Source organism: Canis lupus, chromosome 27 (genome assembly GCF_003254725.2).
Source record: "Canis lupus dingo isolate Sandy chromosome 27, ASM325472v2, whole genome shotgun sequence".
Taxonomy (NCBI): domain Eukaryota; kingdom Metazoa; phylum Chordata; class Mammalia; order Carnivora; family Canidae; genus Canis; species Canis lupus.
In genome coordinates this window covers 5,602,898-5,618,823 of record NC_064269.1, presented here as the reverse complement: position 1 = coordinate 5,618,823, position 15,926 = coordinate 5,602,898, and the positions used below count along the sequence as shown (strand labels likewise).

The window sequence follows — 15,926 nt, the reverse complement described above, 5'->3', positions numbered from 1 at the left end:
CGAAATTCAGTATTCCTGAATTTCAGATCCTCTCGAGGTTGGGTCCTAGGTGTTACCAAGGATGGAAATGGTGACAGCCTAATAGGGTTAGCAGCAAGTACCATGGCATTTGAGTCAGAATGGATGAACGGGGGATGCCTGGATGGCTCAGTCTGTTAAGCATCTGCCTTCAGCTCTGGTCGTGATATCTAGGGGTCTGGAATTGAGCCCTGCATCAGGCTCCCTGCTCAGCAGGGAGTTGTGCGCTCGCTCTCTCTCTCTCTCTCTCTCAAATAAATAAAATAAAATAACTGGATGAATGGGACTGGAGAATCTCCCAGGCTTTCTATCCTTCACCTGTGTGGGGTCTGGAGTCTGCTACAGCACACTGAGTGCTTCCCACAGAGCAAACAGGAGCAGAGATAGGAGGGGTGCTGCGTAGCCAATTATTCAGTCACTGCCACTCCCCAACTTCCCAACCACTTGAAAGGCTAAAGGAAAAGAGCTCATCCAGAGCTGATGGAGGCCAAGAGGCCTCATCAGTCTTTCTCCCTCCCTCTGCCTGCCAGTGGAGCTAAGTAAAAGCTGAAATTGTAGCCACCCGCTCTGTGGGTTGCACACTCCCACTCTCGTCACTGACCCCAGGCCTGGGTCTGAGCCCAGCGCGTGTGCCGGGAGCAGGGGTGGGGAGGTGGGGGGGGGTGTTGGCCTTGCTGACAAAATCCATTTGGAATTTCTCAAGGTTGTGGTTTGGGGCTTAAGTTTGCCACAGAGTGTGTCTGACGAAAGAGAAAGCTAGAAAGAGAGAGAGCCAAAGGGAATACAGAGGAAGGAAACAGGAAAAAGCTGAAATATTCTTGCTATTATACCATTGGAGATTCTCCCCCCTCTTTCTGAGTGTGAGAAATTCTTATTCTGGATGTTCCTTATCGTTATTCTTTCTCATATTCTATGTCCGTTCTAGCTGCATCCCTTCTCTGCCCTCCCACCCCCATACACCTCAGGCTCAGTCAGTGACTTAAGTAAAGATGATATTTCTTCCTGCTTCCATCAAATTTCCAAGCCCAGAATTCTCAAGTGGAAATTCAGGACATAAAATTTTCCCATATAGTACTGCCCTAACCCAACATTCCTCAAAATGTCCTTGCTACCTGAGTAGCAAAATCACCGATTTTGAGGGTACTTTGGGTAGCAGATATATCTATTACCTAGAAAAATAGAAACAACCATTTCTACATTCCCTGGCCAAGGAGATGACCTGTTAGAGGCAGCATCTTGCAACCCCACAAACAATCACTTGTATAGTTCTGAGTGTATCATGTCTATCCCTTTTCTGAATTGAATGATAATGGTTTGTTTTCAAAGACACTGAGCTATTAATAGATTGTAATTTTTAAAAATCTGTTTTCTGTAGTTTTGGTTATCTCCTAAAAGATGAAGGAATTATTTTACTAAGATTAAATGCAAAAGAGTTCTGAATAAGAAAGGACAAAATACACATGCAAATAATTCAATAGGAAAACATGCTGGTTTTGCTGGTTTCAAGAGCAAAACTTTTCCTTTTTGAGCATTAGCATCTATGCTCTCTTCACTTTTTTTTTAAGATTTTGTTTATTATGAATAATAATAGAGACACAGAGAGACACAGAGAGAGGCAGAGACATAGGCAGAAGGAGACATAGGGATAGGCTCCCTTGCAGGGAGCCTGATGTGGAACTCGATCCCAGGACTCTGGGATCATGACCTGAGCCAAAGGTAAATGCTCAACCACTGAGCCACCCAAGTGCCCCTGGCATCTCTTCTATATATTTCCCATTAGTCTTATATCTACTTCCTGAGTTCTCTGACTTGGAGTCATAAAGAAAAAAACACCTGCTCTTTTAGGTCCAGGCTTAATGTTGAGATACCTTCAGGATTTGAAATCTCCAGAACAGAGGTGGCCACGTGGTATAGTTCAGGGGTCAACAGAGTATAGCCAGAGAACCTAATCTCACCTGCAGTCCATTTTTGTGAATTGAGCCTTCTTGGACATAGTCACACCCATTCGTCTATGTGTGGTCTATGACTATTTTTGATTTATAACAACAGAGTTGAGGGACGCCTGGGTGGCTCAGTGATTGGGCGCCTGCCTTCAGCTGGGGTCGTGATCCCAGAATCCGGGATCGAGTCCCACATCGGGCTCCCTGCGAGGACCCTGTTTCTCCTTCTGCCTGTGTCTCTGATTCTCTCTCTTAGTCTGTGTGTGTCTCTCATGAATAAATAAATAAATTATTTAAAAAAATAACAGAGTTGAGTAATCATGGCCGAGTTGAGTAGTTGCAACAAAACCCACAAGCCTACTACGGTTGACCCATGAACAACCCAGGTTTGAACTGTGCAGGTCCACTTAATATGCACATTTTTAAAGGAACACTACCGTAAATGTATTTTACCTTATGATTTTCATAATAACATTTTCTTTTCCCTGGCTTATTTTATTGTAAGAATACAGTACATAAAACACATAGCATACAAATTATGTGTTAATCGACTGTTCATATTATCAGTAAGGCTTCTAGGCAACAGTAGGCTAGAAGTAGTTAAGTTCCAGAGAAGTTGAAAGTTATACACAGATTTTTGACTATATGGGGAGGGAAGCGCCCCAACCCCCTGATGTTGTTCAAGGGTCAGATATATACTATCAATCCCTTTGCAGGAAAAAAAAATGCCAACCCTTGTTCTAGGATAAGGACCAAGGTAAATTTTGGAGTTGAGGCACATAAAAAGTAAATTGGGCCTATGTTTGGATATCTAGCCCCTCACACCTAGAAGTATCTTCTGGTTTTTCACATTGAAAGTTGCCAACAAAATCACTGAGGACCACTTCAGATCCTTTGTGGAAACAGGCAGGATAGACATAAATAAAGTCATTGGGTGTATGAGAGTAGAATTCACCTGTAAAAGAAGTGATGGTCTAAGATTCCAACTGTGGGCAGAAATATAACCACCTGCATCCACTGGTCCAGTAGTTTAATTTATTTTAGTTACAAACAGAAACCAAGAGCAAGTCTCAGTACAATAAATTATCCATTCCCATCCCTCCTGCTAACAAACCAATAAGAGGCTCAGAGAGTCTTAGGTAAAACTCTTCCTCTGGAGGGTTCCATCTGAATGAGGGCCTGGGACAGTTTCCCTAAAGGCCTAGACAAACAACTCTTGAGGACTCAGGGGAGAGCTCCCCCTACCCCCAGTACTCTGTCCCTTCCCAAAGAAAAACCTCTCTATCACTGTCTCCTATTACCCCACAAGACGGGGCCCAGGCTTCTGTAGAGGCGTCTGGGAACAGCAGGTAGGAATGAGTGGTCTCCCTGGATACAGGCCTTATGGCTCCCCCACAACGCCTGGGGCTGTGCCTCCAAGGAGAAGAGTGGTCAAACTATGGGGACGCCCCACCCAGAAGGAGCATGAACCAGAGCTAAGGGGACCTCAGGGTTGGAGAGAGGGGGGCAATACAGTGCATTTCATCTTAGTTCATTTCTGGTGCTTAAGGAGCAGAACACGAGTGACAGTTTTCCCTCCAAGGCCCTCCTACTGCGGGGAGGGGAGAAGGCTGCACACCACAGACTCTGCCTGCCTGACCCCCACCACCCCCAAAGCTGCTTCCAGGTAGATACTTTGAGCTTCTAGGAGCCAAGATTGACCCTGGACAGAAATCGGAGCAAAGAGCTGAAAGGCGCTCCTCCCCTCGGCCAGCCCTGTGGTGAAGCGGGCCTCACTTACACACGTTGACCCACTCCGTGACCTTGCACTCCTCGCACAGCACATAGCAGCACCAGTGGAAGCGGCAGTGACAGCGCTCAACTCGTGTCTGCCGGAGCATGTTGTGCCCACGGCCGCAGCACAGGCTGCCACAGCCATCGAGCAGCCGGCTGGTCTTGTTGCAGGCCCGGCCCCGAGTGCCGGGGGAGCCCACGGTAGGGTCTCGCTCGCAGAAGTCCGGAGACTTCTCGAAGTAAACCAGCTCTCCTGAGAGGCGGCGGGGACGCAGGCGGGGCTGGAAGGCTCCGGAGTTGCGGTTGTGGGTATCGATGAAGATGGCCCGACCCAGCCGCTCCCTCAGGGCTGCCCCCACTGCCCGGAACTCTGGGGCCGCCCTCCAGCACGTCTTGAACTGGCAGCTGCCCGACGTGCCGTGGCACTTGCATTTCCGCTTCAGGTTTTCAGTTACCACCTAGAGCATCAGAGGGGGGAGAGGTGAAGGGGGTGGCAGCAAAGGGGCAGAGCACAGAGGCACAGGAGAGAGCACAGGGAGCGACAAACATAGGCAAGAATGACCACGGAGTATCAGGAAAGAAAGGGCACCGCGGGGCTGCCTAATAGCTCAACTGTCTCATCTTCTGGTTGGAGAACTGAAGCCAGAACAGAGTGATTCGCCCATCTTTAAGCACTAGCTGGTAACAGAGACTCAGCTCAGGCAACTAGCTGGTAGCAGAAGTCAACTCCAGCTGTCCTGACTCCCAGTCCAGTGCTCTTTCCAGAGTGAGCACTGAGATGAGCACTCCTTCTGGGGGAAGGCAGCTGTGATAATAGCTACCACGCAATGAGCACCTGCCAAGGACTAGGCACTCTGCCGAGCGCCCTATTTACTAGCTCACTCTTAATGACACTGTAAGCTAGATACCATTAGACTCTTTTTACAGATGCAAAACTGAGGTTAAGTGACTTGCTTGAGGTCATCCAGACGGTGAGCGGCAATCCCCCACCACATCTCATCCTCTTTACTCTGCTGTGCCTCTTCAACTCTAACCAGGCCTCAAAAGCTAAGGAGACCCAGGACAAGTTGCACACACATACCTGTCGCCCCACCCTGTTGTTGTGGATTCGCATTCTTGCCTGGATGTCCCGGGGAGCTTCCCTGGAATCCAAGAAATCCCGAGAGAACTTCTCTCCAAAGTCCATGTCATGGTTACAGCCACCCCATTCCCATGTGTCCTGGGGGCCAGGGCTGGGACCTGAGCCGGGGCCAGGGCTGGGCAGGGAGTGGGGGAAACTCTTGCCCCGGGACAGAGCCTGCAGCTGCAGCAGCTTGGCCCTCAGCCGGTCCTGCTCACCACTGCCCTTCCAGCCGCAGCCGCAGCTCACTAGCCTGCCCAGGCTGCAGGCCGTGGCGACCGCGTGCATGACCCCTGCCGCCAGCATGGAGAAGGAAAAAGCACTCTCACGGAAACCTGGGAATAAAAAGGGTGTGACGGGGGATAAGGTTGACAGGCAGCTGAGAGGAGGGAGGTGGAAGGAAATAAGAAGCCACCCTCCAATTCCAGGAATTCCTAACTGAATCCTGACCCTGCCATTTACCAGCTGCGTAATTTGGGAGAAAGTCACAGAGATGGAAGGGAATGGAAGCACTGGAGCCTCAGTTTCCTCATTTATTAAGGGAGGGGCTGGACTAAGATGATCTCTGAGGCCCATCCTCCATTCCATAAGTCTGGGATTTTCGGGTGCAGATGAAAGAGTTAGCTGGAGGGCAAGACCCCTGGGGTTGGCAGGTGCCTGAGAGGGAGTCCCCGAGGTCTTTGAAGAAGTGTTCAGAGTTCTACATCTGAAAGCCTTAGAAATTCCCCAGCCCAGCAGGGAGCTTGGGTGGTGGGGTGGAAGCAGAGACGTGGGTGGGGGGGGGCGGGTTCTTTTCGGTACTTTTAACCAACCTTCCTCTACCACCAACACCCCCAGAGCACTAGAGCCATGGAGCTGTCCTCCTCCTTTCCAGCTTCTAGTTTTATATTTGCCCTTTAAGACTGCCCTTTATGGTTATCCTAACCTGCTATTACTCTCTAAAATGCTGGGAGGGGGAGAGGAGTGGGGGTGATTTTTCCCTAAGCCCCTTCTAAAATGTTGGCTTCTTTGTTACATTTTGGGGGTCACAGAGCCTCAAGATGAGAAGACTTTCCCATGCTTCTTGTGTAGGTATCAAAGCCTTTCCCTGCACCAGGCCCTATAGAGAAGGAGGGGGTCCCTCACTTCCTTTTGGGTAGGGGTTCTCCTGGAGCCCTGAGAGGATGAGAGACACACCTCTTTAGGGGCCAGGCCTCTCCCACCCCAGGATGCAGGGCTTCTGGCCCAGCCTCCCAATCCCCCCCAACCTCAACCCTCCAGGGGTGAAGCTGTTTGCACACGTCTTGGGAATTCCCCCGCAGATGGCAGCTGCCTATTAACCCCGTAGTCCCTGAAGTAATGCCCCCACCCTTGAGCTGAGCCCAGACTGGATCTTTACTCCTCCAGGGAGGAAACTTGGGCATGGCCTGGCAAGAGGCAAGGATGCCTTCCAGACCATACCTCCCAGACCAGACCAGCAGTGACCTGTTCTTCGCCCCTCCAGCCGTTCCTCACCTGCTCAGGTGAGAGCCACCTGGGGCCCCCACAGCACAGAGGAGGGGGCTGCTCCCCGGCTTCAAAGCCATCAGGGTCTTTGTTCCCAGCCTCTGCTCCTGGGAACCCCAGCAATTAGGGGAGTAGGTTTAACCCTTAAACGGTTGGGGGCGTCACCCCACCCCCGCGGAGGCTCTGGGGACACCAGCCTGGGCTTGTCCAGAAGAGGGAGGGGGGAGGAAATTGGGGGAGGGAATGGGGGGTACTTTTGAAGCTTCCAGGGCTGGGGGCATCTCTTACTCGCAGGTGCAACCCAGATCGAGCCTGGTGGAGGCAGGAAAGGGGGGCCTAGGGTAGGAGAGCAGCGACCCAGCTGCCTTGCCGGCAGCACGCAGGTGGAAGTGAGGCGCGGGGGCCCAGACGGGTGGCCGAGCCCAGCTCGGCGGCTCCCGGGGGGGAATTCCCGGGGAGGCCCCGCCCGGAGTCGTGAACCGGCCCCTTCCCGCCTCCGCTCGCCTCGGCCTGCCCCGCACCCCGGCCCCGGCGGCGCTCACCGCGCTTGAGGATGGCGCTGTGGTGCGGCAGGCGGCCGCCGCCCTCGAGCGCCGAGCAGTTCCAGCGCTGGTCGCGCAGCTGGTGCTGACACTCGTGGACCGCGATGTGCAGGCCCTGAAGCGCGGATGCCGTCACGTCGGGGCTGCGCAGGCAGAGGCCCAGCTGCCGCTTGCTCAGGCCCGACAGCGTCAGGCACACGGTGTTGGCGGTCAGCGGCGGCTCCCCGGGCAGCTTCAGGCCCAGGATCTCATTGCTGAGGGCCCTGGGAACGCAGAGGGCGGTTGGGGGGTGTGGTCCCGGCCTCGCGCCCCCTCCGCGCCTCCCGTCCTGGGTCTGTGCTTTCAGCCTAGGGCTCCCTCGCAGGCTGGGTGACGGGGGAGCTGCTCACCGACTGCACAGCGCCAGGAGCAGGAGACCCGCGAAGCCCGAGGGCGGAGGCCGCGGCCGGGGCTCCTCCGGCATGTCGAAGCCCAGGCCCGGAGGCCCCGGTGGGCGGATGGATCAGGGCCTGCGGGACAGGGAGACTTGGGGGCTTCGGCATGGGCGGGGGACTGGCCCGGGGCAACCAAGGATCCTATCTCACCAGTGCCACCCCAGGGACCCTTCTCATCGCTCCCTCCCTGAGCGAAACAGTAAGAATCATCCTTGTGCCTGGACCCTGGAGGAAGAGACTCGGTGTGTAGCTGCGGCTTATGCAAGAGCCCCTGGGGCTGGACCCCGCCAGACACAATGCCGGGCACACAGACACACTCACGTGCAAACTCAGACAGACTGACTCACAAACGCCACTCCACCATCTTGCCCCTGCTCCCCCTTGGAGGGCCCCACGACTGGCTTCCCTCGCCCAGCAGAGCCTCCTCTGGGGGCCGGGGGGCGGGACTGGGGGCCGGGTGGGAAGGGGGTTCTGCACCACCTACAGCTGGAGCGATGGGGGGGGGTCACCTCCAGGTGCCGTCGAGGGCAGGAGCCTCCGCCAGAGGGGTGGGGGAATGGGCTCCCGACCCTGCTCTACCCACTTTTTCCGCAGTCGGGAGAGAGGGGAGGCTCCAGGTGCGCCAGACAGGGAGGGGACCTGCTTCCCGCCTGAAAGGGACGCGGCGCAGGCTGAGTCCTCTTCCTCCTCGGCCACCTTTCCTAACCAGCGCTGCCCGTCTGGTCCCCTCAAGGTGCCAGCCTCGGTCCCCACCCCTTTGCTCTCAGGTCCACTGCCCCTCGGATGTGGGGTACTCCTTTATGTGCTGTCCCTCTCTCTGGCAGCAGCCCCGCGTCTCCGAGCCCCGGTGGGCGGGTGCGTGTCTGTCCGTCCGCCTACCCGTGTGCCTCTCGCGGCCCCGCGTGCGCGTCCCTGCCCTCCCCGCTTTCCCGGCTCCGATTACCTCCAGCTGCTCTGGCGCGAGGTCGCCACCGGAGGGATGGGTCGCCGGGGCTCGGGCGTCTCAAACGGTGGGGAGACGGCGCTGGGTCCTGCCCCCTCGGCAGAGCCGCATTCTTCCAGGGCAGGGCCACTCCTCTCCGCCGCTTCCCCAGCGCCGCCGCAGCCTCCGGGAGGAAGGGAGGGAGCGAGGGAGGGAGGGAGCGATCGAGAAAGCCAGCGAGCGGTCTCGCAAGGACCTGGGGGCTCCGGCTCCGCTCGCCTCGCGCCGAGCTCCCCCTTGGCTCTGCGGCGGCTGACAGAGCTGCGGCCCCTCCCCGAGCCCCGGGCATCCCCACCCCGCTCCGCGCACCCCCCGCCTTGACCCGGGGAGCGCAGGCGCTCCCCCTCCTCCCAGCCTACACACACACCCTCTCCCCCGACGCCTGGGTTCGCGCTCGGCCCCACTGAAGGGGGTGGTGACCAGAGCGCCTCTCACCTGCTCCGGGTAGCCAAGTCCGCAAGGCGGGTGCGGTGACCCCGACCAGGGAAACGGGACCCTGGTCCCACGTGGTCATTTCTCTTTGCCTCAGTTTCCCCGCCGAGAGCTGAATGGCAGGAGAATGCCTTTGACAAGATGAAGACGGAGCTGCGGGGCAACTTTCCTCCTTGGACAGTGTTGTGCAGAGCCCTCTGCGAGAGCGCGCCGCAGGGCACGCAGAGCCAGCAGGCAAAGCTCCCTTCTGGGTGGCTTGGCTTCCACCCACCTCTAAGCTCTGCGCCTGCCCCTTGGGAGGGGTCAGACTTGGCCTCAGAGCTTGGTCCTAGCAGAGGCTCCGGTAGCCCCAAAGATCTCCAGCCTTCTATGCTTCCCTTGGCTGATAGGGCATCCTTGCCCGCAGAGTTCTCCTGCCCTTCCTGGGAACCCCAGGTCTGCACTTGGAGTGGCCCATATTCCTGCTCCAGGCTTTCAGACTTGCTTTACATGGAATAAGGAGGGCCTTGGGATCCCCAACCAAGCTCAGCCTAGGGATAGCCAAGGAAAGAGCCTGATCTTGGGGTGCACACACCAGGGCAAGCCACCTTAGGGAGCTCCAGTGGCACTGAAGGGGTTAGGCGCCACTGCGCTCCTGCCTGACTCACCCACCCAGCTCTAACCACTGCGGGCTATTTTTGCCAGAGAGGGGCCCCAGGCTTCCCAGCCGCCCCCCGCCCCTGCCAGACCGCAGCCCAAGGCACGACTGGCCCCGCGCGCCCGAGGCTGGCACGTTGACTCAGAGACAGGCCCCCTGGGGAAGCAGAGCCATGGGGCGAAACCCACAGCCACAGTCATCTCTTCCTTGGTGGTGGCTATGCAGCTCTTCTGGGCAGTCAGCCTCCAGCCTGTGCTGCTGCAGGGGCTGCCCTGTGCTGCAGGGGGCACTGCTGTCTAGGGGGCAGAGCAGGCTGAGAGATATCAGTGACTTTCTTCCGCCAGCATGTTATTTATTGGCCACCCTTGTGTACCAGGTCTTTAGCAGGCCGGAGAGGTAAAAGTGCCATGGTTCCCGACACTGGACAGCTCTGACCAGAGAGGGTTGCTTTCCCTTGCTTTCTCACCTCTGGGGGCAGAGGAGGAAGAGAAATAGCCCTCAGACTCCTGTCTCTCCTTCCTGTTTAGACGCCAAGATCCAAACCATGTGTGGCTTTTGAGGCCACCGGGATCTGTAAGCTGTATCTCAGGAGTTTTCATCCTTACACCTGGATTCAGTGATCGTTGCCAGCGTCCTTGCCCTTCTTCCTGCATGTCAGCCTGGGACTCCACTCAGGTCCTGGAGGAAGGGGATGAGGTTTCCTATGCCCCTCTTCTCCCACAGGCATTTGTATCTCTCCCTATGTCTCTGGGTCTCCCTCGGGGTTCCGATTGTTACTTCCGATTCTACCCTTGTCAAGCTATAGAACAGTCAGGTGCCAAGGAGGACCAGGGTCAGAACTACTACCATAGACTCCAACTTCTCAGTGAATCCAGGGCTCCCCAAGCTGGTCTGTCCCAAGTCCAAGGACCCACAGTCCTGTTCCCTCTCCATGCAGAAGCCCGGCTCTGGGAAGGGAGGCCACAGGCAGGCAGACTGGGTGGCCTGAACTGGCCCCCAGTGCCCTTGGCCCGACCGGCTGGCCTGAGCACTGACCCGCAGGCGGCTGGAGGGTGGTGGAGCAGGCGGGGTCTGGAGAGGGCTGTGGGTACACACCCATTGCCTAATACCCCAAGCACGCGGCCAGCTCCAGGAAAGAGGAGGGGCGGGAACCAGAGAGACCTTGACAGGGGTTGGGGCCATGACTGGAGGGGGAAAGTGAGGGGCTGTCATTACTTTGGGGAGGGAGTGGGAGCAAGCTGGTCCCCCTGCCCCTCGATGAGAAGACTGGAGGGCTGCCTTCCCACCATGGGGACAGAGGGTGTAGCATGAACAATCTGGGAAGAGCACTGGGGCCCTGGAGGGCGGGGGTCAAAGAAAAGAGTGGGGGCCCCGGGAGATTGGGGGATCGAGCAACTGAGGCGGTGGCTAAAGCAGAGCAAAGCCTCGGGAACCACCTCCTCCTCCTCCCCTCATGTTTGCCTTGGCCCGGGGTCCCGGGTGACTCATCTATTGCTGAGCCGCTGATAGGGGCGGCCAAGCTCGGGGAACCCAAATTATAGGCCCAAGAGGGATGGATGCGCCCTCAGCGGTGAGCTCAGCTGTGCTGCCCACCCTCCGCCTCTCACGCCTTCTGCTGCAGCACCGTAGGCCACCACCCGGAGGCACCAAAGGGTCCACCGCCCCAGTGCACTGGACTCTCAGGGGAAACCCCCAAAGGTTGAGCTGTTAGCACCAACAAATTTGTGGAATTATCATAGACAGAACTTTGCCCCCCTCTCTACCAGAGGCTGATGCCTTCCCAGCACAAGGAGGCAGTGCCGCCTGCTGGTGCTTCAAAGGATGGTAGGTTCCTCTGCCTACAAACTCTCAGCCCTGGTCCCCTGCCTTCTCCCCACACCCCAATGACAAGGTAAAGCCCCTTTCCCCTCCGACGTCTCTCTCCTGTCCCTATTTCAGAGAGGTGATTTGCTACTGATTTTCTACTCCAAGCCTTTAAAGTTATCCGTGGTCAAAAATGATAGAAAAATAGAAAAAGAAAGGGGCACCTGGATGGTTTAGTGGTCGAGTGTCTGCCTTTGGCTCGGATCGTGATCCTCGGGTCCTGGGATTGAGTCCTGCATGGGGCTCCTCCAGGGAGCCTTCTTCTCCCTCTGCCTATATCCCTGCCTCTCTCTGTGTGTGTCTCTCATGAATAAATAACATTTTTTGAAAAAGAAAAATAGAGCAAGGTAAAGGACATAGGTAGCAGGGTTCTATTTTATATAAGGAGATGAAAAAAGAAGGTGAGAGAGCAAACCCATGGAGATATCTAAGGAAGGGCATTCCAGAACACAGAAAAGCAGGTGCAAGGATATTGAGACAGGAACTTGCTTGGTTCAGAAAATTAGCAAACAGGCCAGTGTAGTCAAAGGGAGGAACTCACAGGGGAATGAGTGGTAGACAATGAAGTTAGGGGATGAAGAAGGAGCAGGGTCTGATCATACAGGGCCATGTAGGCCACTGTAAAGATGTTGCCTTTTTCTTGAAGTGAGATAGGCAATCACTGGAAAACTTGGAGCAGAGGAATAAAATGATCTGACTTCTGTTCTAGAAAGCATGGTTCTGGGGACACCTGGGTGGCTCAGTGGTTGAGCATCTGCTTTCAGTACAAGGCGTGATCCTGGGTCCGGGATCAAATCCCACATGGGGCTCCCTGCAAGGAGCCTGCTTCTCCCTCTGCCTGTGTCTATGCCTCTATCTGTGTCTCTCATGAATAAATAAATAAAATCTTAAAAAAAAATAGAAAGCATGGCTCTGGCTGCCATGTGGAGAAGAGATTGTTGGGGGCAAAGGTAGGAGTAGGGAGAGCTGGCAGTATTGAGAGAGAGAGAGAGTAAGAGAGAGAGGATGGTGGCTATGACCAACACTGTAGCAGCAGTAGGGTAAGAATGGGTCTGGGTCTGCATATATTTTAAAGACAGAAGGACAGGATTTGTTGATGGACTTGTCACAGAGTACAAGAGGACAGATGGATCAAGGGTGACTCTAAAATTCTTGTCCTTAGAAACTGAAAGGATGGAGGTGCCCTTTACTGAGATGGGATGACCAAAGAAAGAGCAGGTTAAAATGGGGAAGAATGCGGCATTGTTTTGAACATGTACATTTGGAGATGCTTGTTCTAGTGTCAGAGTTCAGGGCCAGAGGTATGAATTCAGGAATGTGAGACTACATAGTTTACCAAGAGACTGAATGTAGACTGAGAAGAAACTCTAGATTGAATTGGGGTCCACTCTGAAGCTTAGAAGTTGGGTACACAGCGTGGAGCCAGATAAGGAGAATGAGAAGGAGAGCAGCTAGGGAGGTAGGAATGGGGTTCTATAAACCAAATGAGAAAGTATTTCAAGAAGGAGAAAGTGTTCAATTCTGTCTGCTGTTCCTTGATGGTGGATTAAGATGAGAACCAAGAATTGACTACAGAACACCCCAGAGGTCATGGATGATCTTGATGAGGATGTGTAGCAGATTCAAAGATGTGATCTGAGTGGAAAGAGAGAATAAAGAAAAGATATTGGTGCTAGTGATTAAAGCAACCTTTTTGAGCTTTGCCATCAAAGACAGTAGAGAAATGGGGCAATCTTGGGAGGTAATGTGGGGTCAAATGAAGCTTTGGCGATTTTAGATGGGAAATATTACAGCATTTTGCATGCCAATGGCTATGATCCAGTACTGAAGATGCAGGAAAGAAACAGGACAACAGACAGACTGATGATCTGATCTAAGTAGAAATTTGGACCAGTCACGCGCAGTGTGACCCAGACTTAGAGACCTCCCCTCCCACTCTTCCCCACTACTCCTGGTGGGTGGAATGGTGAAACAAAAGATACCGGCTCCTTCTTTTCTTTCTTTCCACCTCTGCTTGTCACCAATGGCCACAGACAGGGCTTCCTGTCTTCCAGTGCATCTCCAACCTCCATGGGGTTTTATCAGTCCACAGGCCAAAAGACATGACCCAGGCCCCAGGGGGGAATAAACCCCGAAGGGAAGAAGGACAAGCTGCCCATCATTGTCTATTTACTTGAGCCATGTGTACTGGGTGCCCTCTGGAGAGATTGCTGGCTTCTGGAGCTGGGGAGGATGCTGGGCCAGTATAACCTTGTCCCTCAGGGTCGAAGCCCTGGAGGGGCCAGGTACAGTGGATGGGGTAATAGGCCTGGGAAGGATGCTGCCCTCAAAAATAACCTCCATCTGGCTTCATTTGGGTTAATCAGCATCTCATTTAAAATGGAAGTGCCCCAGGAAGACTAAGCTTACCAGACAGGTATTCCTTTTTTTTTTTTTTTTTTTTTTTTCAGACAGGTGTTCCTTAGAGTGATTTTCCCATCTTGAAGAGGATACTTGGTCATTTCTGAGACTTGGAATTCTTTAGAATCAGACCTGTGTACATACTCAGAAGGTACCCTGAAGGCAGAGGAGATGAAAAAGAGAGGGAGACAGAAAGATCTAAAGATCATTTTTATTTATCTGTCAGTTTGACAAGGGCCTATAGCCTGCTACTGCCGCATACTCAGAAAGAGCTCATAAGGTAGAAAGAGCATGGGCTTTGAGTCACAAGGATCTGAGTTTTAATCTGGATCTACCATTTATTCAGTTTTGTTTTGTTTTGTTTTGTTTTTAAGATTCATTGGGGGCACCTGGGTGGCTCAGTCAGTTGAGTGTCTGCCTTTAGCCCAGGTCATGGTCTCAGGGTCTCGGGGTCCCAGGATAGAGCCCTGGATCTCCCTATTCAGTGAGGAGTCTGCTTCACCCTCTCCCTCTGCCTCTCCCCTCCCCTCCCCTCCCTGCTTCTGCTCTCTCTTGTGCTCTTTCTCTATCTTAAAAAAATTATTATTTATTTGACAAAGAGAGAGAGCGCGCACTCAGGGAGAGAGACCAGAAGGGGAGGGAGAAAGAGAGGGAGAGAAACAGACACTCCACTGCACAGTTTAGCCTGATGGAGGGCTCTATCTCACAATCTCACTGAGATCATGACCTGAGCTGAGATCAAGAGTTGGATGCTTAACTAACTGAGCCACCCAGGTGCCCCTCCCCATTTATTCGTTTTCTAAAGATTTTATTTTTAAGTTATCTCTACCCTAATGTGGGGTTCCAACTTACAACCCCAAGATCAAGAGTCAGCATGCTCCACTGATTGAGCCAGCTAGATGCCCCCATTTATTCATGTATTAGCCGTGTGGACCTCTGACAGCTTCCTAATCTACTTTTTCCTCTGTAAAATGAGAGAGAGAGAGAGACAGAGACAGAGAGAGACAGAGGGAGCGCAGAGATGTTAAAGAGGAGATCTCTCCTTCCAGGGGCCATCTGTGTGTGGTGGTGGGGCACTATGACCAGGCTGGCAGGGCTCCCTATGCCCCATATGGGGAACAGCAGCCACATCTTCAATGGGAGGTCAGGGTAGCCTTGAGGCTGAGCTGGAGTCCCTGGGAGAAAAGAGAAAACCGTACAATGGAGGCGATGCTTGCAAGCATTTTGGGTGTCTCAATGCGGTAAGAGTGGAAAGAGCCAGAATTTTGGAGAAAGAAAGAAACTCGACAGAAAAGTCCAAAAAGGAGCAGACATGTGGAGGGACAAGCTCTCTGTTCCGGGTTCAGGTCAGCCAGGAGCTCTTCTCTTCCCAGCCCTCCTGCACCCAAACACACACCTGTCATCTACTCCACTGCCCTTCCTGAGCCTAATCCTCAGAGATTCACCCACTCCAGGCCTTGTCCATCTTGATGCTGCCTTGGTTGCAGACTCAGGCCCTTCCCCTAGGGACAGGCACAGGTTGACACATCCCACGGGTGATGCACCATAGGATGACACAAGGTATACACGGGGAGAGTGACACATATATGCATATTTAATCTCCCCACGCACACATACTCATCCACCCATCCACCCGCCTCCACACACAGTTCCAGACACTCTATCCCTCAATCTTCTGGGTCTTTCCTGACGGTAGCTGCCACCCCCTTCCCCACACATAGATGATGCACTGTCCTGGGTGGTGGCTGCGACAGGATGACTGGATGGATCCCTTCTGACCTGAGCGCATTCCAAGATTCTTTGGAAAGGTTCCTAGCATTCCTCCTCAAAACACGGAGCTCCCCTACCTGAGGACACACCTGAATGTGCACCCTCACAACACACTCCCACTTCTCATATGCATTCACATTTGCATTGTCCCACTTGTACACACACATGCACACACACACACACACACACACACACACAGTCACTCGTGCGCTCCTTCCAGCCCACAAACACAGCCTTCCGCTGCTCCCGGTTTCTCCCCAGGGCAGACCCCGGTGGGGGGGGGTGTTCATGACCCCACTCGCACCCTTGGGCCGTCCAGCCGTCGGGGGTGGGGGGGTTCCTGGGCAGGAGGCGTCTCCCCGGAGTCGCTGCCCAGAACAGGCGGCTTCCCTCCCCCACTCAGGAGTAGGGGGAGAGGGGACGCCGGCGGGGCCCCGGGTGACGTCGAGGGGCAGCCCCACAGCCGCTGGTGGCCAGGCGAGGCGGCTGGGCTCGCGGCGACTCTCCCCGTGGCACACGGTCGCCGCGCC

At 54.4% G+C, this 15,926-nt stretch overlaps 1 protein-coding gene across 2 annotated transcripts; it reads right to left on the bottom strand.

Moving 5' to 3' along the window:
- Positions 1-2,971: 2,971 nt before the first annotated feature.
- WNT10B (Wnt family member 10B) lies at positions 2,972-15,842 on the bottom strand. 2 transcript variants are annotated; one of them, XM_049102868.1, is made up of 5 exons: positions 8,730-15,842; positions 8,256-8,418; positions 6,879-7,141; positions 4,813-5,186; positions 2,972-4,189 (listed from the first exon to the last, which is right to left on the bottom strand). In XM_049102868.1, exons 1-5 carry the CDS (start codon positions 8,806-8,808, stop codon positions 3,731-3,733), a joined length of 1,338 nt encoding a protein of 445 aa, XP_048958825.1. In that variant the 5' UTR covers positions 8,809-15,842; the 3' UTR covers positions 2,972-3,730. The 2 variants fall into 2 exon arrangements, with proteins under 2 accessions (XP_048958825.1, XP_025333266.1); XM_025477481.3 differs by lacking the exon at positions 8,730-15,842 and adding an exon at positions 7,268-7,387 and having other exon boundaries at positions 8,256-8,395.
- Between the last annotated feature and the right edge of the window lie 84 nt (positions 15,843-15,926).

Coding starts and splice junctions, on each gene's coding strand:
- WNT10B (XM_049102868.1), bottom strand. CDS start 8,808: ATGACCACGTGGGACCAGGGTCCCGTTTCCCTGGTCGGGGTCACCGCA. Junction 8,419..8,729: donor GACTTGGCTACCCGGAGCAG/GTGAGAGGCGCT, acceptor TTCCTCCCGGAG/GCTGCGGCGGCGCTGGGGAA. Junction 4,190..4,812: donor ACAACAGGGTGGGGCGACAG/GTATGTGTGTGC, acceptor CTGATGCTCTAG/GTGGTAACTGAAAACCTGAA.